The 21,163-nt window shown below is 40.4% G+C and overlaps 1 protein-coding gene across 1 annotated transcript in view; it reads left to right on the forward strand.

The window, feature by feature from the left end:
• Positions 1 to 1,140: 1,140 nt before the first annotated feature.
• The window catches only part of ARID5B (AT rich interactive domain 5B (MRF1-like)), a gene marked incomplete at its 5' end in the record, with an annotated part of 33,972 nt that continues 13,949 nt past the window's right edge, over positions 1,141 to 21,163 (forward strand). Inside the window, 4 exons of the mRNA XM_008941279.1 lie at positions 1,141 to 1,253; positions 7,481 to 7,685; positions 10,022 to 10,074; positions 17,214 to 17,311. Of these exons, the coding sequence (XP_008939527.1) occupies positions 1,141 to 1,253; positions 7,481 to 7,685; positions 10,022 to 10,074; positions 17,214 to 17,311 (469 nt within the window). The remainder of the gene's footprint in view (positions 1,254 to 7,480; positions 7,686 to 10,021; positions 10,075 to 17,213; positions 17,312 to 21,163) is intronic.

The raw sequence follows: 21,163 nt of genomic DNA on the forward strand, positions 1-21,163 counted from the left end.
TGTTTGCAAACTAATTAAAATGTAAAATGTCCTGAAACCACTGGCTTACTGTGTGACAAATGTAAGATTAGAAACAATTAGAAGGCACTCAAGAGGTTTGTGGTGTTTAGATTTCTGACATTGTTCTAATCATCCCTTTAAGTAATGAAAACAATGGTTACCTAGAAATTAAAGGTTTAAAGGAAATTATCTTCTTTGGTACAATCATTAGTTAATGATTATTTATCATTTTAAATGTTGCCATAGTAGTCAGAGGCTGATTTTTAAATCTGAAAGCAGGCAGGACACGTAATAATGAGCAAACATCTTCTTCATCTCTGTATTTCTGTATGTGATCATAATTTATATTGTAATACCACTATTGAAAGATGAGTCTGATATTTTTTGTGATGATCCATATCCCATTCTGTGTCTGGCTCAGCATGGTTAGCTTTTAGTCACTGTATTATTTCAGAGCTGTTTTATCTTAAGAATTGGACAAAACTGAAAGTGATTCATGTTAATTTATATGTGTGGTATGTAACCCTTATGAAACGATCAATCACTTATTTCAGTACTTGTCAACTTCCAGAGCTAGTTGTTAAGGGGTTTTTTGATCCATTTCAGGACTCAGGGGTAATTTTATTTTTCTCAAAAAACTTTTTTAGAAGAACTTTGACAAGAATGACAGGATATATAAACACTTCTTGGAGCTGTAAGGAATTTCGGTATTTCAGAACATTTCCAAAACCAGATGTGTTCCAAAATTGGAAATAGTAGTACTCTTAACTTGAAGATTAGAAATAATAAATGCAGCAGGCTGATTAATGCAGAGTTACCTATTAATATTCTGTTTTGTTCTTTTTTGTACCATGGAGAAATATTTGTGCTTTTGCTCAGAGTCCTTCGGAGACCCGTGTTTGACTTTCTATTAATTAGTTATGTGAAAGTAAAACAGATTAGCCTTAGGGGATATTCTATAGAAAAGTATAGTGAGTCAAGATGTGACCCATGGAGGATGGGAATCTCATAATAGGCATTTACTGTAGACAGATGTGTACATTTCTGTGACTGATTGTAGTGGAATTATTTATTATGCTTTCAGCTGTTAAGAATCCAGTATAAGACAATGTGCTCAAATTGTTCTCCATTAATTTTCAGCGCCAAATCTTAAAGGCAGACCACGCAAAAAGAAGCCTTGCCCACAGAGAAGAGATTCATTAAATAGCATCAAGGATTCCAACAATAATTCTGAAAGCAAAGCTGTTGCCAAGGTAAATCGCTTAATAATACTCTTTTCAGTACACTCTCCTTTTTTAGGTACAGCCCTGCTTTTGTTTCCCAGCATGCTGTTTCAAATTTAGAATGTAACTTATTTTCTTGGGGAGATAAATGTAATTTTTTTTTTCAGTAGTTTTATTCTTCACTTTAAATCATGCCTGTGTTCTAACTTACCAGCAACTATAATCACCTAACAACCTAATGCTATCAGCTTGTTGGTAACTGGTAGTGCTTAAGCTTTTGGCATCTAGTGTTAGTTTTCACATTCTGTGACACACAAACATAGTTTGTGACAGTATCTTCAAATTAAAAATAAACCTGGGAGCAGCTCACCCTGTTACAATGTACTTCTAAATATAAGTTTGAAGATAAACAGACTATGAAACTAGAGCCGCTTCAGTAGTGGTTTCTAAGAAGCACACACAAATGGCATTACCCTGATGTTAAGATCTTGACTTTTTTTTACATTATTAAAAAAAAAAAAGAGAGAAAGGCAGAAATTCAGTACAAAAGCTTAAAAACAAAAAAAAACACGATCCAACCATCCAGGCTGTTCCTTTAGTACTTAGTGCTGAGCTGCATGTTCCAGGGTTTGTTGAATAGTGCATGCTTTTACAGAGTCTTCTGTATCTGCTGCAGTACTTAGCCCATACTGGAAGTAAAAATTGGATCATTGATTTTTGTTTATAGGCTTAATCTTTTAGATATTTATGGGTTTGTATCTTTTCTTTAAAATATTTTGAAATGGATTTTCTGTAATGTGATTTACATCCTATTTTCTTTGTTGTCTGTGTGGTTTTAAATAGGAATTCGGTTTTCTCTTTTAAAAAAAAAGCACAAATGGCCCCTTTCAAGATGATTTAATTCGAAACTGTAAGATGCAAAGACGGAAAATTACTTAGAGCAATACTTGTAGATTTTATCTGAGGCAGAACTTTGTCACTCTGATACTTTTAAGCTAAACACGTTTGCATAGACTTGAATTTTTAGGCCAACTCTTCCTGAATCCATTGTTTCAAAAATTTAGATGGACATGTATCTGAGAAATGCTTCCACTGTTGTGACCATCTCTTTAGGAAATACAGTGAATCTATAGATCCATTTGTGTTGGTATTGTTGTACGCAGTGAATGTTCTGGGAGATTAGGAGGTTAAAGAGGTCAAGTGGAAGTGTTCTGCTCTCAGTTTCTCATAGGAAGGCAAATTAAATTCCACCTCCTCCTCCTCCTCCTTAGGAGTTCGGTTAAAATTGTGCCTTCTGTGCCTTCTGATAAAAGAAACTGAAGTTCATGATGAAGCTCTGCCCTTAAGTCAGTGTTTCTCTTCTTTTTGTTCCCTATTGTGCTCAGCTGGAGTCTGTACTATCGTATTAGGCAAGCATGGTAAAAGGTGATAGAGCCTGGATTGTTGAGTTCCAGGGTCCTGCCAGATACTATAGAGTTTGCCTGAATGTTTTTGCTCTGTGGAAGAATGTGCAAAATCCACAGTGTGAAAATGTCTCCATTGGCCTCAGTTACCCCTTCCCCCCAAGTCATTTTTCATGTTAAAATATTACCAGCAAACTGCAGCGTGGACCATGCTGTCGAAGCACTCTGGGCTGTAGCAGGAGTAGTTCTGCCTCTTCAGCACCTGATAGATATGTATTAGATAATTAAAAACAACAGTAACACTTCCTACCAAATTGTTTATCCTCTCTGTTTATATTTGGGTTCACCCTACTAGTCAAATGGGAGGATATTTCAGATAAGAAGTAATTCCACCTATTTATCTAGTCATACTGTGCTCATCATTGTGCAGATATTAATAGCATTAATTATCTTGGCCAGCTTAATTTCATTATAAATAATAGACATGCTCATGATATAATGTCCTTGCATGTAGTTACGCTGACTTCACCATGGTTCTTCACATCAATCTGTGTCTCAGAGCTGTGGATCTACTTGGGAGGAGGACAGAAACCTTCTACAGCAGATGTGTGTTGTACAGACCCTGCCTATGGGTTTCTGGGGAAGGAGAGGAAGTGTATTTGGGGAAGGAGGAGGAATGGAGACCCACCTAGCTGTCTTCTCATTGTTGGGAGCAGTTGGGATATTAACTCATCATCACAGGCACCATGCTGGGCTTCAGTGTTGGTTTTTCTCCTCTGCTGGTGGTCCGTCTCCAACTAATAGTGTCAATGGGTCTGTGGAGAGCAGAGTTGAACACCACTAATGTAAACAGGACAGATCCACTTCTCCAGATGCTGAAGCATCTTGTCAACAGTCCTGGCCATATTCCTGTTCCAGCTAAAATCCCTTTCGACCAGAAGTTGTGCTGCTTTCCTCTTCAGGTCATGGCACCCGGTGTCTGACAGCAGCCCCGTTTCTCAGGTGGTGGGGCAGCAGCTCTGATGGAGACACAGTGACTGCCCAGTTTGGGTCTGGAAATGGCTGAAGTGGCATTCTGAAGACTGCTTTTGAGCCTGTCAAGACCAACGCAGACCACAGGGCTGTAATGACTTGCTGAATTTCATGTTCTCAGCTGCCAGTGACTAGGAGGTTTTGTACCTTCTTATAGCTTAGTTCTCATTGGGCATGTTTACCTTGAACCACCAGCAGATCAGTTTTGAGGCTTTTACTGTTACCTGACACAGAAGAGGGTTTAATTCCAGCGTAGGTGGCTTGTTAAAAATGCAGCAATAGTGGGACAGACAATATGGTCCTGGACCTACGATTGCTGCCGGGGGAAGTGTGGGAAGCACTTCTTGCTTTTTGATCTCCCTGCTAATCATGGCATCCATTTTAGTACTTCCTGGGGAAGACTCCAGGGGAGTTCCCTCCCAGTTCCTCCTGGAAATGAAAAAATCGCAAGAACACGAAACAATCTACTGAGGCAGGATCAGCTCTCTGGGAGAGGCATCTATCAAGGTCTTCGTTCCAGACACTTCCAGGACTCTGGAGACTTTCATACTTTGCATGTCATCAGTGCTGGACAGGCTTTTGGGACTTGCAGGTTCCAGTGTGACCCTCGCCATACCTGCTTTGTGCTTTCCCTTTCAAAGAGCGTTCCCATTCAAAGTGTGCAGAAATCCACTGTAAGACTTTTGAAAACTGGCTGATCTGACCATTTTGAAGAGCTGAAAGGATTAACTTGTTAAATACGGAAATTGTCCCCAAATGAATCTACTCATTACATCTCCTAGTGCAAATGCTGAAGTAAATCTCTCACTTCATTTGTACGGCAAGATCTAGGAAATGAGTTTAGAAGTTGCCAGGATATGCTTTTCCTGTGGCCACAGGTGGCCTGGCATGCTCTCAGACCTGGAGATTTGTTCTAAGCACCTCAGCCATTCTCTGACTGAAACTTTAAAATGCAGATCTATAGTGGTCTGTGGTGTGTATGACCTCTGGCAGGAGAAAAACACACGAGTGTACCCATTAGTGCTTGCTGGCCATTTGGTCATGGGTCATTAATGGTACCACTGATGGAACACACAGTAGGAGGTGGTCAGATGCTCCCAGAGTCCATCTCTGTACACCCCCAGCTTATCAATGCTGAGATGCTGGGTTGTCTGTCAGGTCCTTAGCCCTCAGTTTCATTTTGGAGGTGCTATTTACACTGAGCCTACAATGGAAGAGCTTTGACTCCTCTGGAAATGGAGCTCTCAATGTATGTTGGAGTCAGTCAATCTTTCTAAGCAGAGGAGAAAAGACCATCAAGCCAAGTAAACCTCCACTCTCAGGACCTTCCTCCAGATCTTTGTCCTCTTGGAAGATTGAAAGTCATGTTTTGAGACAGAAAAGGAGTTTGTGATGCCTGGTACAAATATGGCATCAGTGACTTTGATGCATTTATGCTGGATTTAGCTCTCACTGACTTTGATGCATTTATGCTGGATTTACACCGATAAAGCCCAGAATGGCATTTGGCCTTTTTGGTTGTCGTTAGTCATTGGTCATGGCATTCATCCCTATCTCCTGTCAGACAGTGGAGGGGTTCCAAAAGTGAGACTCATGCCTCGAACGCTGAGCAGATGCAGCATTGCAGCCTTCATCAAAGCTTCCTTGAACCTGATGCTGCTTGGAGTCCATTTGTTCAATTTTGGCACCTTTGAGTTCACAGGAGCTTTGACCTTGTTTCTCTGCACACTGGAGAGAAGGAGGTTATGTATAACGGAGTTTTCTCACTCCTGATGGTTTTTTTTAACATTATTTTCTTTCTTTCCTTTTGTCTCCTGGGAGTAGCATCCTTTGCTGTTGGTTTGCTTCCGTAGCAGTGAGCTTTGATTTCATTTAACTTTCGTGCCCAGGCTGTCTTTGCAAACATCATTCCAAATTGTCCAGTTTGGAAAAGCAAATCTATTAAAAAGCTTGATTGATTGAGTTTTAACTAGAAAGTTGGTGACAAAACTGAGAAAATATTCCCAAATCCGGTGAATTTGTTCCAAGTTTTGACTTGCAACAAATTTGCAGCTCAAATTAAAAAACTTAAATTTATTAAAATCACGGGTTCAAATTGGGAGTGCTAACCCAGCCCTTGGTAGAGTATGGAAAGCTATGACAATGTAATCTGAACTTCATAAAGGGAAGCTGTTAGGTAATTTTGCAAGGAAACAAAGTAAAAAAATCAAGGGATTTCAGCTTTAAACTGAAAAGTGGATGAGGTAATCCAAAGTTTGTGTAAAAGTAAGATTTTTTTTTCCGCAGCATCAGTTACCTTGGAAAATGTTGGCCACTTCTTCCCTCTGCTTAAGAGCTGGCGTCGCTTTGTCCAACATCAGTGGAAAACTATGGAAGCAGCTAACCTTAAGTCAGTGATTTCTGCAAAGTGAATACCCTGGAGGAGTATAAAAAAAAGAGCTTGTCCTGGGCCTGAAACACAGGGTAGCTTTATTGAGACAAAATAACCAATATCGTAGTCCTTCCAATTATATTTGTTAGTTGTTTACAAGAACTTATATAATGCTTTTCATAAAGCATTCCAAAATGTCAACAAGTACCCAGGAAGCACCTAGTGTAGAGGTGAGGAGATCTGAAGGTGATTCTGGCTTATGTGACCAAGAGTTCCTGCCTTCCTGTTCAGTGAGATACCTTGTTCACCTCTGCTGTCCTCTGAAATACCAAACACTGACTCTTGTAGTCTCTCTGCTCCCTCTGGGACCACAAAGGACAAGGAGGTGTGGAGCTGCCAGAAGGCTCCTCACAGCACTCAAAAGCATTGAAGGGACAGTGCAAATCCAAAATACATGTAACATCTCCATGAAGTTGTATTAGAGTACTTCCAGTGTTTCATTGGAAATATATTCATCTCATCTTGGTCATGGGGAACTTCTAAACATCAGTTTGCAAGGTTCTGCTCTTTTATTTTGGCATGCATAAATTATGGGAATGCATGATTTATAATTTGCTTGATTCAATGCAAGGATTATCTTCAGGAGGACTGCAGGATTAAGCCAGTCTCACTGGATATTTACCCCCATGTTTGAATACAGATGAGAAGTAAAGTGGTTCTATTTTGTTGACTTCCTGACTGGCACATGCCTGCCAGGGAGGCCAGTGGGAGACCCAGAGCTCTGGGACTCCTGTGGATTGGGGCTGCCAGTGTCTACCAGGAGAAGCTCTGGCTACCAGCCTCTTCCTTCTGCTAAATATTTAGAGCTGTGCTTAAGTTTAAGCAGCTGCTCAAACACACTTGACTTCAGTCCGTACCACAGCAGAACCTCTACTTGTGTGTGCTGAGAGCTCTGCCTGGGTAAAGCTTGCCAAGGTTTGCATTTATTTTGGTGGGCCAAAGGAGAGAAAAATGTGTCATTTCAGAGCTGGCTGCTGAACGTTACTGGAAAGGGCTGAGCACCCTCAGCTCTCAGGGTTGTCCACAGGAGTTGAAAATGCTCAGTGTCAATCCTGGAATGAAGGTTATTCTTAGACTTGCTAATGGCAAGTGTATGTGAGAGATGGGAGCTGTCTGTGACATAGCAATGTATAGTCATAAAAATGCAGATCTGGAGAGCATTACCAGTGGGTTCTAATGATTTAAAGATGTGGCTATTTTAAAATGTTGTGACTAAGATTCAGAACAAGACATTTAGCTCTATAAATAGCTTCCTTTGTTTCTCCTCAAACACAGTTGCATGGTTTAGCCTTTGTTTTTTCAACAGTCCATTCTGCTAGGAGAAGGCATTTATTCCTTCAGTGAAAATTAAAGGTTACCCAGATCTGATGTGACATCTTTTCTTTTCCCAGGTAAAATGTGAGGCTAAGTCAGCTTTGCCCAAACCCAAGAGTAACAACAGCAACTGTAAAAAAGGCTCAAGTGAGGATAAGTCAAAGATTGCCGTAGGTGAAGAATGCAGAGCTGATGAGCAGGCTTTCCTTGTGGCTCTTTATAAATATATGAAAGAAAGGAAAACACCAATTGAACGAATACCCTATTTAGGTTTTAAACAGAGTAAGTATCCTTTTTCTCACTTTCTTGTTGACATTTTAGAATGGTTTGGCTTCTCTGGAGAAATCATTTGCGCACAAAGCCTGTTTTAAAGCCTTACGGATGGGGGGACCCTGTTTATATCTACACATTTTCCAGTCCAGGCATTTCACTGTCTTATGCCTAGATTTGCATCTCTTCCTTCTGGGGTAGTGGCTGCCGGATATTTATAGGTTTAAATCCGCTGATTATGACTAGAAATAGGCATGCTGAAAACTCTCTAGTTTTCTGTTTTGTAAATCTGCAGCGTCTGTAATGCCTTTCTTCTGAGTTAATAATATGACGTGTCTTTATTGTGCCCAGATGTTCTTTATGAAAGGACAAATATTAAAGGAAGACATTTAAAGACGGTCAAGAAAGGCACAAAAGGGATCATATTTTTAAGCCCCACAATGTGTTTATAGTTAATAAATTACTGACTGTGGAGAATATCAAACCAGACTGTTATCTGTTTAATACAGAATGCAATGTTTAGAATTGTTTTGGCATGTACAGTTTGTAATGCCACAATCTGTAAAGCAATTGTAGGTGGAGGAGATACAGATGTAACTAAATTTTACATAAATATTGCAGCGCAATGTAGATCTTTCAGAGTTTCCAACAAAAGCTGTAAATGGGAGTATTTTTTTTCCTTATCTATAGGTTGAATGATACTTTATTTCCTTAAAGGGAAAACTCCATGGATTGAAATATTATTTACTCTAATTTATCTCCCAGATTAAAACCATGTGTTATTTTGATGAGGAATGTCAAACCTGTATGTTTTACATAACAATTTACATACCTAATAGCAGTTGGCACTGATTGCAACAGGCCTCCAGCAGCCATTATAAACTTATATAACTCCGAATGATTACAGTGTTTGTCTGAAAACTAGCTGCTTGAAATGGAAGTAAAATTAATGTACTATGAACAGCTTCGTTGCATTATGCATTGATTCAGATTAAATCAAGGCCTAAGCAAAGCTCTTGATAGCTTTGAAACAGTACAAGGTTCAATGAGGCTTTCAGAACATTTTGTGTTGAAGAGAGGATTTTTTCCCCCCTGTTTTATTCTGCAGTCCCTCAAACATGAAGACAGGGTGGGCTTGAAAGAGAAGCAAAAGTATTATTTCTAAAATTTCTCACCAAGGTTAGGGCCCTCTGCTAATATTTAGCTGGAGTACACTGGAAGTTGCCTGACATTCATTATAAACAGGGGCCTGATCCAGCAAATACTCAAATGCCAGGAGTAAGCATGGTGAGAAGGGCACAAACGTTTGCTGGACAGGACTCTGTATTTGTCCAGGAAAACTCATACAAATATTGCCAATATAAATAGTTGAGTGGGAAGAAGCAGCGTGTACACTACAACAGGGCATCCCCCTGTGGAGGAGGTGATTCTGTCCTCCGTGGTCCACAGTGTTACTGCTGAGTCTGCATTTGTAGCATGGCCATGGGGAATTGCTGGTTGGTGGGGGAATAGAGCATGCACCTTTCATAGAGCTAAGACATGAGTTTTTCTGCTAGCAGTATCTTCAAATAAGATAAAATAACAAAATAAAGTGAGGCACGAGCAGCAAGCAGTGTTCCCATGGAACGATGGGCCAGAATGAGAATCATGTGAGAGGGAAGGAGCTCTGTAGGAAGTAACAAGCATCTCCAAACACCTCTTTTGAATTGAGTTGCCTCTGTTCCTCCAATGCCAGAGCTACGAGCAAGGCACAACCACCCATGCCATAATTATTATGGTAATTCTCATTTGTGCTTCCTCTGGGTTCGTGGGCACAGGACCCGTTAGAATGCAGCTTATTGTTTATTTATTATGGAGGCTGTTATCTGAGATGCAGTAAATATTGGATATTGTTCTTGAATCGATAGGTTTTCTCTGTGAGCCTGTGTGTGGCTCATGCTTGTTTGCTAATGAAATCAGTATTAAGCAAATAATTAAAAGCAACATTCTTCCCAATGAGTAATTTTTATTATCAAAGTTATGGAAACATGCTACAGCCGTTATACTGTGCCTCTTATCAGGAAAGTCAAATGAGCCCATTACCTTTGTCTCAGTGTATTTTTCCAGTCCTGTTAAGGAATGTAAGTGTGTGCTCTTATATGTAATTAAAAATATATATATAGCGTGGGCAAATATTTACTCTTTAGATTATGGAAATACCTCTTTGGAAAATGTTTCACAGGAGCTTTTTCAGGGGCTGTGAGCTTTTTTTCTCTACTTTTCTTTTTTAAAAACTGTTTGATTTACATTTCTTTGAAATATGTTGGTTAATGCAATGCTTATCTAAATACTTATTGTCCCTCTAACAGTTAACCTTTGGACTATGTTTCAAGCTGCTCAAAAACTGGGAGGATATGAAACAGTAAGTGTTTAAGTAACTTAAATGAAATAATTGTGCAATCTAACTTTTCCCTGTTAGAAAAAAAAAATAAAATGTAAAAGCAAACAATCATTTGCTGCATTTTAGGCTAGCTGTACATATTGTGGGTTTATTGGACCATTTTTGGAAACAATCCCAATTAGTTCCAGGTTGGGCAAAATTGTAAACTTGTCGTAAAAACTACAAGTGGAAAACATATGTAACTCTTCCCTGTCAAGGAAATTAGTTGGGTCTGTAATTTTTTCCCATGTTGAGAAAGGGCTATTATTGTACAACAAGCCAAGATTGCATAAAAGAAATTTCACTTGGCAACATCCCTGACATCTGTTCATGTCTAATATGGGAAATGTATTAAAGGCTTTCAAAAGTAATCAGCATTGTCCATTAAGGAATAGTATGCTGCAGTATCTTCTCCTATTTCAAGGGTAAAAGATCTTTATTAGACAAAGGTCAGTACCACATAAACAGGAAGTTATCGAAGTAATTCAGAAAAGTCTCTGACACTTTTTATCAGCTAACCATATCTGACAAGAGCCGTTTATTTTTAGCTCACAGGAAAATTTGATGGCCATGGATTTTACAGCATGTATTTTGAACCAATAAAATATTAGAGCAGCAAACTTAGATTAAAATCTTGAAATGAGAAGAAAGAGCTGCATTAATATGGCACATTGAGATGACATCTGTAATAAAAACCAATTGACATAGGAAGATGTCGTCACTGGAAATATTTTCTTTGCACACAATGATCAGATTAAGTTGTTCAGTTCCTGCCGCAGTTGGATGAAAGAAATTATGTTTGCTTTGTTTACAAAGTAATCTGGGACATATCTGTGCTGTAGAGAAATGACAAGAAGAAATGCACTATCAAGAAACTGAAAGTCATTTGAAGTAAAATACAAAACCCCCCGTTTTCCTCCCGTACAATAAAGCATATTGTTCTGTAAATTGGCAGCCCAGGCTGATTAGCATGGGTGTGGTTGGGATTTTGTGAAACGTGAAATCTAATGTTCCTAACCAAAATATACACTTGATCTGGCTTTTATTTTTCCTCTGTCTTTCATTAATCAGCACATGCCATACTTATGTACAGGGGTGTGCATAGGTGTGCTCATGGTTATATATGAATGCATATCTACCACAGATAGATCATTGCAGCAATTAAGAGCCAACAGTAACTGCCATGAGTTGTAAAGTGCAATGAAAATGAGGGCTAAAATCTTGAATTTGATCCAGAGCACAGGGGAGGGCCGGAAGGAAGATTGGAAGGAGGGTGGTGTGCTCAGAGTGCTCGGGGAGGCAGGCGATTTTCACAGCAGCCTTTCAGATCTGCTTGAAGGGACCAAGTATAGAAGCAGGGATGCCAAAGTGGTGGCTTGCTGGATTATGCTGACTTCTGCTGCCAGGATGAGAGGGAGAGGTGTGTATTTAGCAGTGCTGGAGGAGTTGAACCACTGTGCCTGGAGCAGAGCAGGAACAGGATGTTGAGTTTGTGAGTACGAGGCCAGAGAGCCAGGTGTACCAGCAGCAGCAGAAACGTGAGAGGAGGATCAGCGGGGAAGGATCACATATGTGAGAATGTCATCCAGAATAGCATCATTCCACTCCTGTCCTTTTCTCAGTGGCAGGTGTTCTGTCTTGTTTAGGGGCATTTGTCACCTTTGATGAAAACGTACCAGTGGTGCTTAGTCTTCGTAGAGAAGAAACCAAACAGTTGTTTGTTGGTCAGTAAATGGCAAGGCAAGCATAGCTCACACCCTCTGTGACACACCTGGAAGCCCAGCTTTGGTTCAGGAGTGTCTCTGGCTGAAGTGATGGGTCTGGCCCTGTTCTTATGATGTGAGTGGTGTCAGTGCTTTTTGCAGAAGAGCTGAAGTTGACAGGACTGTTGTGATGCAATTTCAGTTGTATATAGAGCACAGGTTTTCCTGACCTCTTTCTGTTCTGTTAACAGTCTCATGGTCAATATGGATCTGCTTTTGCCTTACATTCCCTGAATGTTAAACCAATAGCTGTTACAATACTTTGACCTGTGCACACCCTGGGTTTTATTATTTTATGACTAGTCCATATTCACCGAGTTTGCCAAGCTACACTTGTTTGTATCTATTTTATCATGGCTAGTGTCGTTGAAAGGCTTTTGTGTTGGATTTGTCTTTCTTTTTTTCAGCCAGGCAGTGAATGGGGTGACATGGACCTCAGTATCAGTTTGAGAGTCTTAGGCAGGTCTGCTTAGATGTAGAAATTTTGAGTGAGTGCTGTAATTCAGGAACTACTGGAATCCACCACTCACATGCCCAGTGTCAATATCTACTGATGATGAGAAGTCATGTGTAGAGCAAAGGCTTTCTCAAACCTACTTTTGATAAATAACCATTTATCTATGTGAACCCTTCCATCTGACTTGAACGAGTGATTTGTGCATTATAAGGACTTCCTCATCTTTAACTTGTTTTAAAATTTCACACCTTTCTGGTTTGTGTATTGAGATCAAAATCGGTCTTTTCTCTTAGAAGTATTGTAAATAAAAGAATATTTAAAGGTAGATATTTGGCTTCAGCATGTGAGAGCCATTTTATGAACAGGAAGCAAAGAAAAGATTGGTTAAAATCACAGAAGAGGACACAGAGTGGCCAGATGACTATTTTTTTACTGCTTAGTGTAGAAACTTTTCTGGTTAAAGCATTGTAAACTCCACATCTTACGTTTGGCAGAACAATGATAATCAGCCCATTTTCTGTTTCATCCCTAGGTGTGTCCACCTTGTCCATGTATAGATGCTTCAATATGGCTTTAAAAATATCTTTCCAAAACAAGCAGAGATGGTGTACAGTGTCTGCCAGCTTCTGCCCAGATTCACAAAACAGTGCAAGACCTCTGAGTCCAGTCCTGTCAGTTAAGGATCTCAAAGTGAATGAAAACAGCCAGGGATGGAATTTGAGATGCAGAGAACAACTTTCTTAGCCATCTGTCTGACTTTCCTTTATTGTCATGTATCAGAGGCTGGAACGAATCCAGTGAGGCTTGACAGAGAATATTACCTGTACATACAGGATATACATAGGAGATCTCTAGTAGTGTCACGTCATGATTTTGTGTCATATGTCATACTTAAGGACTCTCCAGTTAGAGTACTTGTGAGGGTCACTTCTCATCTGTCTATTATCTATTTGATTACTAATTCTTAGTTAGTTGTCATCTATAACTGTGTAATACCACACTCCCATGTGTATCTTGTTGGACATAATACAGGCTTAATAAAAATAGCAGCCCGTACAAATTGGTTTAAGTCCTTAACAGATGAAGCTGTCTCTTTGGAATTGGTGGGATCATGTTTCTCGTAAACAAAGATACATGAAATGAACATCTTTGTTACTAATAATAGGAGAGTGCATTGCGAAGCACTGTCTATGCAGACCTTCACAGTATAAATGATTTTAAATGTCCCCAAATCCCTGGATGAAATACAAAACAATGTCACATTCTGAGGGGCTCAACTGCAGTGGCATGTAACAGCCATCGCCTGGAATTTTCTCAGTCACCCTAAGTGAAAGGTGCCAGTGTTCATAGGTGGGAGAATTCCAGGACTTACCTAAATAATTGTCCTTGGCAAGTCATGAAGTGGCATTTTCCCTTTAGAGCCAACAGAAAAGGAATGCCTTGGCATGTTTGCAGAAGTCTGTGGTGCTCAATGGACTCTACCTGGAGATGTCTTAGAAAGATAAAGGGTAAAAAGAAAATTCGGTGGAACTTAATCTTCAGTGAGTAGCAGCTTAAGTTTTGCTGAAGGTCAATGGGATCCCATTTAGCTGCTGCCTCCTGGAAGCAACAATAGAGTGCTTTAGTTTTGAAAAATTAATGATTGACATGTACAGCAGTCCCGTGTCTAGGCAGGCCCGAAGAAACTGATCTGTCAGTGGCATGCAAAGCTACCTGGGTTTCTTTCATAGAGAGCTAATACCCAGAACTCTGTTTTGAAGAGCATTGTGAACATGACATACCATGACCAGAAAATCCCCCATCAGATTTGCATCAGGAAATAAGCAAGATGCCTCTTCATGAGGAAGGGAGCTGGGAGCTGAGATTGCAGTGCAGAAGACCTTAAAATGTCATAAAGCAGAAGACACCATTAAAACTATGTGTATAAACAGCCCTCTAACAGATAAGATCATGGCTTTTCTTTGGTTGCTCTCAGATACCAGTCACTGCCTAAGACTGTGCTTGGAGGAACCAGATTGGATCTGTTCTCAGGTCCCTGGACAGACCAGTCTCTTGCTTAACTCCAGATTTGGCTAATGGAGAAAGATGTCACAGAGGTTTTCAGAGCCCCTGACTTCCAGTGCGCCCAGCTCTAGGATTGTGAAGCTATAGGTTGGAACAAATTGTGTTCATGGTCTGCAAACCAGAAGACTACTGCAAAACTACAGCAAGCACTGGAATGGGAAGCTGTCAGAGAGGGAGATCCTAGTCACTGAGGTGGCCAGGAGGGACTGGTGTGAGACAAGAGGGCAGTCCTCCATTTGGATGTGGCCAGCGTGAGCATCCAGCTTGAGCAGTGGTGCCCTGCACAACAACTGTGAAGTTTTCACAGTGCAGCATTTTGTTCAGATTGTTTAAGGATGTAATTTATCAGTTCCTTTAGTCCTCTGAAGTTCATTAAGCATAAAAAGTAAACCTTCCAGAGCAGGGGAAGACTCAACCCCAGGCTTTGTTAGAATAACAATCGTTTCAGGGGATGTCAAATTTAAACTGAGCTCTGTATGTGGGAGGGCACAGCTCTGCTAATTGCCAAGGAGTACTGGTCTGTTGCAGGAGCAGAACTGGATAAAGCTGAGCAAAGATTTGTGTAACTACTGGTACTGTAAGCACCACAGAGGAAAGAGACACCAAAACAGATCCAAGGATTTCAGAGGGATTCCCTTTGTCCCTTTAAGGTGGTTGTGTTTACTGATGTTCCAGCTTGAGTATAGACTCTCAAATCAGTTCATTGTTAATGAGACTTGGGCTCTAAGGTTAATATCTTCCTTTTGAAAATGGAGACCATGCTTCTTGGTCACATCGGGATGTTTAAAAAGTGAACTTGCAGTAGTCCTCTTGCTGACTAATCCTTTGCTTTCATTTATAGCTTCTGCAGAGCATCACTGTACTTAGCCAAAGCATCAGGTCCTGGCCCACAGCCTTGCAAGCCAGCCAGGCTGCTTTTGCCAGAAGGCCAGAGCCCAGCCCCCAGATTGGCTTTGTGCATCTTTGTTCCCCTAGTCTGTGTGGCTGCCAGAGACTTGATTTTATAGAAAGCCACTTGCAGCAGTCCTCAGGGGATCTGTTATTTTTGGGACCTACCAGAAGGCAAGGGCTGTCTGGCCATGACTGTGTCCTGTCCTGAGGAGTGTTGAAATAGGTGTGGGAGGCAGGACCAGAGGTAGCTTCCCATCCAGGCAGTCCTTCACAGCAGGGTACTTGGTCCAGCTCTTTTTTTGACCTTTCCAATTGCAGAAGGAGCATCCATTCATATTCTCAGGAGTTGATGGTCTTCATGGCTCACTAGGACTCCAGATCTTCAAGCCCTTTAGTAATAATAATAGGCAGAAGTGTGGGTAGCCTGGGGAAGAGACAGCAGATGAGATTAAACAAAATAGACTTAAAATGAACCTTATCCTCAGATGAGTGTTTAATTTGTATTTATATAATTAGTTTGTGCAGAATTTACCCTTGAACTGCAGTCTGTCTCTTGTGCCTGTGGTCTTTGGGTTGGTTACAGAGGACAGAAAATAAATTTAGTGAATGCACTCCTTTTGCTTTAAATAAGGTTTAAGATTAAGTGCCCCCTTTTTTTTTTCTTCAAGTATCTATAGGTGCAAGCTATGTGAAGATAGTAATAGTGAGTTGGAGGTGCTGATCTGAAGGAGAACTGTACAAACAGTAAACTTGGAGAAATTGTAACATTTTCAAATGATAAATCTCCAGCCATGCTTTTGGCTTTGCAGAATGATTTCTGCATAGGAAGGATTTTCCTTTTATTTTGAGCGATAAAGAAACACCTCTTACCCTGTAATAGTTAATGATGGTAGCTATCTGCTCTTGTTTAGATTAAAATTACAGGCCTGAGATTGCAAGTTGTAATATTTGTTTTCTTCTGATTGCTGCCTTTAGCTCCTCAGTAAATGCCATTGACTGCTCTGTGGGTAACTCTGAAGAAGCCTCCGGGGCTGAATATATTAAAGTCCACAGCATTCCACAGAAAATGACAAAATTCTCCCCAAATTGCCCCCACAGTTTTCCACTGGCCTTCTTTATGAGCTGCAGGCAAAAGAGAGTGATCTGTTGTGCTTGTCCTATTCCTGTTTTTCTTCCTGTTTTAAGTACAGCAGAATATATAAAATAATGAAATGGTATTCAGAAACAATTATTTTGCCAGGTCTTCCATCTGTTATTCTGTATAATCCTAATTTCTGTACCAAAAAAAAAAAAACAAGACACAGAACCATGGTATGCAACTCAATATGTTACAAGATGTTTATTTTCATCAGCGTGGTCCAATAAAATACATAGCTCAAATATTAACATTGGAGTATGTTAAGATTTCATTACTATTTGATCTATATATTTTACTGACATAAATGGATGAAAATAAACAGCTTGTAACATATAGAGTTACGAACCATGCTTTTGTGGATTTACAGAATTCTGTGGTGGGTTTGGGTTTTGCAGCAGATTTATTTTCTCTAATTCAGTTAAAATAACTATGTAATCATTATTTGTGCTGAGTATGGTTTGAGCTTCATTTTCATAATTCACCGTGGGATTTGTCTGCATAACTTCTGATGCTTAATGACCCTGTATTGATTGAGATTCTCTTTTGTGAGGCTGTATTGCTTGTGACTTGATAATGAATCACTCAGATCACTCCATTTTAGAGAGAAAGAAAATAGACATAGTGTTAACTTGCAAAAAAAAAAAAAAAACACCCAAAGCTCTGTGCACTATATATTCTGTAGGGGCTTTTATAGTGCTTGTAGTACATGCTGTTCTGAAAGTGTCACACATGCATTTGTTGTTGTGAACTCAAACACTGTAGAATCTGTAAAGACGCAAGATTAAATTTTCCATTGCCATTTTTACAGATAACAGCCCGTCGACAATGGAAACATATTTATGATGAATTAGGTGGTAACCCTGGAAGCACAAGTGCTGCTACATGTACTCGCAGACATTATGAAAGGTAAGATAACAAATCTGAAATGCTTGTTTAATAATGAAAAAATTAATTTGGAGAGCCTTCAAAGCATTTTATAAAGAATTAGAGAGAGAGAGAGAGAGAGAGAGAAAGAGGCTTCTTAAAGATACAGTAAATATTCCCCCAACAGTTTAGTCAGATAATCCGTTGTAATTTAAACCAGAGTGTATGTCTCCAGTGACTAAATAAATAAAACAAGCATCTGATTTTTCTTTGGTACGTATCTTAATTTTTACAACAGCTTTCCAGCTGAAGAAGCTGAAAAATCGAGCAAAACATACTCAAGGAAGAATAAGAAACGACAGCTAATTGATGCAAACACTTGTCTTCTGTTGTTTTTTAGGAATACCAATTAAGCAAATTGTGGTTGTGATCAAAATAATGGGGTGGCCCACAATGCAGGGTGCTGTTAATGTTGTAGGTCATGCAGAGCGTTGCATTCCTCTTCTTCATTGCATTCCTTCCCTCCTCCCTGCCTGCAAGCTGCTGCCAAACACTCTATTGTTGCTGGTCAGAACTGTTGATTTCTTATTCTTCCCATGTAGATAATAACTTCCAGGGCTTGTGAAGCCAGCACACATTGAGTGCAATACTGGAGCGGGAATGTTGTTTTGATTTGGTATGGTTTTTAAAAAACAAATCTTTTTTTTTTTATTTATTTTTTTTTTCCTTAGACAAGCAAATGTTAATACCAGCAATTTCAGGCTCAGATAAGGAAGGTCCAGTCTCTTGTACAGGGCATAAACAAGTTACTTTGCTGGGGTCAAGAAGAGATTGTGCTTGCCTGTGCACAAGAGCTGTGGATTTTCCCACCTTCTTTTAGTGCTTTAGGTGCTGGCTGCTCCAGGGGGGAGTGGAGGGGGAGATTGATCACCCTCATTTACAGGAGATGTCTCCTACGTAAGGACTTGGGTGCACAAAGAAGTTACATGTAATGCCACGATAAAAGTTAGAAGCTTTCTGGAGATCAAGCCAAGCAGCACAGCAAATTGAGTGAGTTGCTGAATGCATCGGATGGGGCTTTTCCCTGCCTGAGTTTGGTCTCTCTGAGCTTAGGTTGCACAGGGAGCAAGTGTTGCTGGGCTCAATGCTGGTCACAAGAGAGTTCATCTCTTGTAGTTGTGGAAAAATAAATGAGCCATTCACAAATACTCCATGAACCACTGTCTCTATTCTGTGTTCATGCTAGTGGTTTATTTTTTTACATGCAAACCCCTTGAACTGTGCTCCTCTTCAATGCATAGAGACTCATCTATTTGACTTAGCAGTTACTCAGGGGTATGCCATGAAGTGCCACAAAGCCCATTGTGCTCAACAGAAACCCTGAGCAGACTCATGATGCCTTCAAGACTGAAAAGCTTTTCCAGGCTACCCAAAAGCAGGTCTGCTTGCCTTGATTGAACCAGTCTTTTAGTTTATGGCTAGATTGGTCTTAGCACGCCAAAGTGTCCAAGTCTTGAGTTCTTGGATGCCAGTCTGTTGTGTAGTTCTGGGTTAGGTCTCATATGAGGCAGCACCTATCTTCCAGGTCTCTGGCAGGCCGTCAAAAGATGTCATTTGGAGAAGAAATCTTTTAGGATCTTTAGGTTAGCCCTGAGCTTACCTAAAATACACAAATCTGGTCTGAAAAAACAGACCATAGAAAAAAACCTCGGTGACTAGTCCAATCTCTGGGTTTCTAGTGGTTTTCCACCACAGGAAAGCTGTATTAAGCCTCAGACTTGGGGAAAAAAGTAAATTAAATTGTCATGGTTTGTTTCAGCTGGTAATTCTAACTACAGCACCTGTAAATGTAATGCTCATTTATAGCCAAAGTGCTCCGATGACATTTAATCTAAAACTAGAACTGCAGTGCAGGAACACACGTTCATGATTCAGGACACATATATTTTCTAACATCAAGGTGAGCTGTAAAGCTAAACTGGAAATTGAATTAAGCTGGGAAGTAAATGCTGAATAAACCTCATGATTTTTCCTTTCTGAGTCCTACTGGCCTTTCCTTTCTTACTGGAGGCAGAGCAGGCAGTTCCCTGACTTCGCTGAACCTGCTGCTGTTTGACTTAGCCTTGCCATTCATCTCTACAACTAGATCTCAAGGGCATCTGTGCTGTGTTAACTAGGTTTCTTCCAAGATGACAGAGAAGCTACTAGCTGTTTGCACCAGCTTTAACATATCAAGGCTGCTTAGGTGGCAGGGACCTTTCGGTGACATCCTTAGGATGCTGGGGAGTGGAGTGGCACGTATGTCCCGTTCAGGAGCTGCATCCCACCTTCCTGCCCTCTCCAGGTTCCCCTCTGCAAGGTGGAATTTCAAAGGGCAAAAAGGAAACAAAGAAACACACATCCAAGAAATGGAGAGGGCAGAGTTGCCTCTGCCTAGCAAATCCCATGAAGAAACATTGCTTTACTCAGAGGTGCTTACAACCTCTAAAAAGCCAACGCATTGCTGCAGACCCGTGGTACCCAGGGTGGCAAAAGCTGAAAGCAAGCCAAATTTAAAGGCTGTGGGGAATGCTTTGCTCCTGTCTCCGTGCCCCCCTCTTTGGAGCAGGGGTTGTGGTGGTTCCTACTGTTGTGCTTCTGTCACTGTGGTGTTTGCTTTGTTTCCCTGGTAAAAGGGAAAGAAAGATTTTGTGTGTATTATCAACCGATTCATTTTTCATGTAGTACGGTTTGTGTTTCCAGTAACTGGTTTCATTTTAAAACAAGGCAAGGCTGCCAGCATTTCAGTAAGTGTTATTTGTATATTAGTTAGACAACTTTTGTTTTATTAATGAGTATAATAATGAAAGTGCAGGTTGCTGAGTAGAAGCAATGGGTGTTTTTATTTAAAGCATAGCAGGCGTCATAGAATGGCAATGAATGCGTTATTGTCACTGTAGGCATGGCTGGTCTGAACCTGCCTCTGATTGGGTTATTCCAAATAGGCCCAAGCACTTCATAAAAATGTCTTTGTCAGCCTAGTTTTCCTTCCAAACCTATTCATCTCTGTCAGTTTTTAATATTAGTACCAGGCTCTTGGCTATAGTCCATTAGTACTGTACTTAATTGCTCGTGTAACAGATGATTACCAATATAAAAAGCATTAATGTTTCCCCATCGTAGGGCTCTTGCTCTGTGCACAACTCGGACCATACAGAGCTTCGGACTTGTTTTGATTGTTATTTTCTTCATCTGTGCTCCTTTAATGCACTTACCTTGCAGGATCACAGAAAGCTAGAGGCGTGTGTGGTTGGTAGGAGCTGATTGAGCCCGAACCTTTCCTGTGAAACTCTTGCAGCCCTTGTCAGTACCCTGCATCTCTCTCTCTTATCAAGAAACCCTCAGAAACGGCTGCTTTTCTGCGAAGTACTCTTCTCCCTGCTGCCTTCCCCTAGTACTGCAGATGTGGCTTTCACATGCAGAGTTTGAGGTTTCTTTCACTTTTACACAAAATATGTGATCGGCAGCTTTAATTTTCCTGTGTGAATGATAGGCTGTGTTTCTGCAGTGCTGGTGACGTCGTTGTGAGGGATTTTTCATATATGAGAAAAAAAACCCAAACCAAAAAAAAAAAAACCAACCTGCTATTTTGCAATGTATATAAAGTTCCCAATAAAATACATTGAACAAAACAAAAATACACGTAATTGCCTACTGGGGCCTTTTTCTGACTCCTAGTCTGGCTGTGGTTCATCTTTGTTTCCTCCAAAGCAAGCCATGTGCACAAGCTATGCAGAAACACACACAGGCTGGGAACTGTGCTGTGCAACAGCGTGCAGACATGCTCCTCAGCTGCTTGGGTGGACAGGCATGTCAGTGTTTGAAGGTGCCATGGCAGGCAGCTGTATGGTCCCA

Source organism: Merops nubicus, unplaced genomic scaffold (genome assembly GCF_000691845.1).
Source record: "Merops nubicus isolate BGI_N331 unplaced genomic scaffold, ASM69184v1 scaffold10660, whole genome shotgun sequence".
Classification (NCBI taxonomy): domain Eukaryota; kingdom Metazoa; phylum Chordata; class Aves; order Coraciiformes; family Meropidae; genus Merops; species Merops nubicus.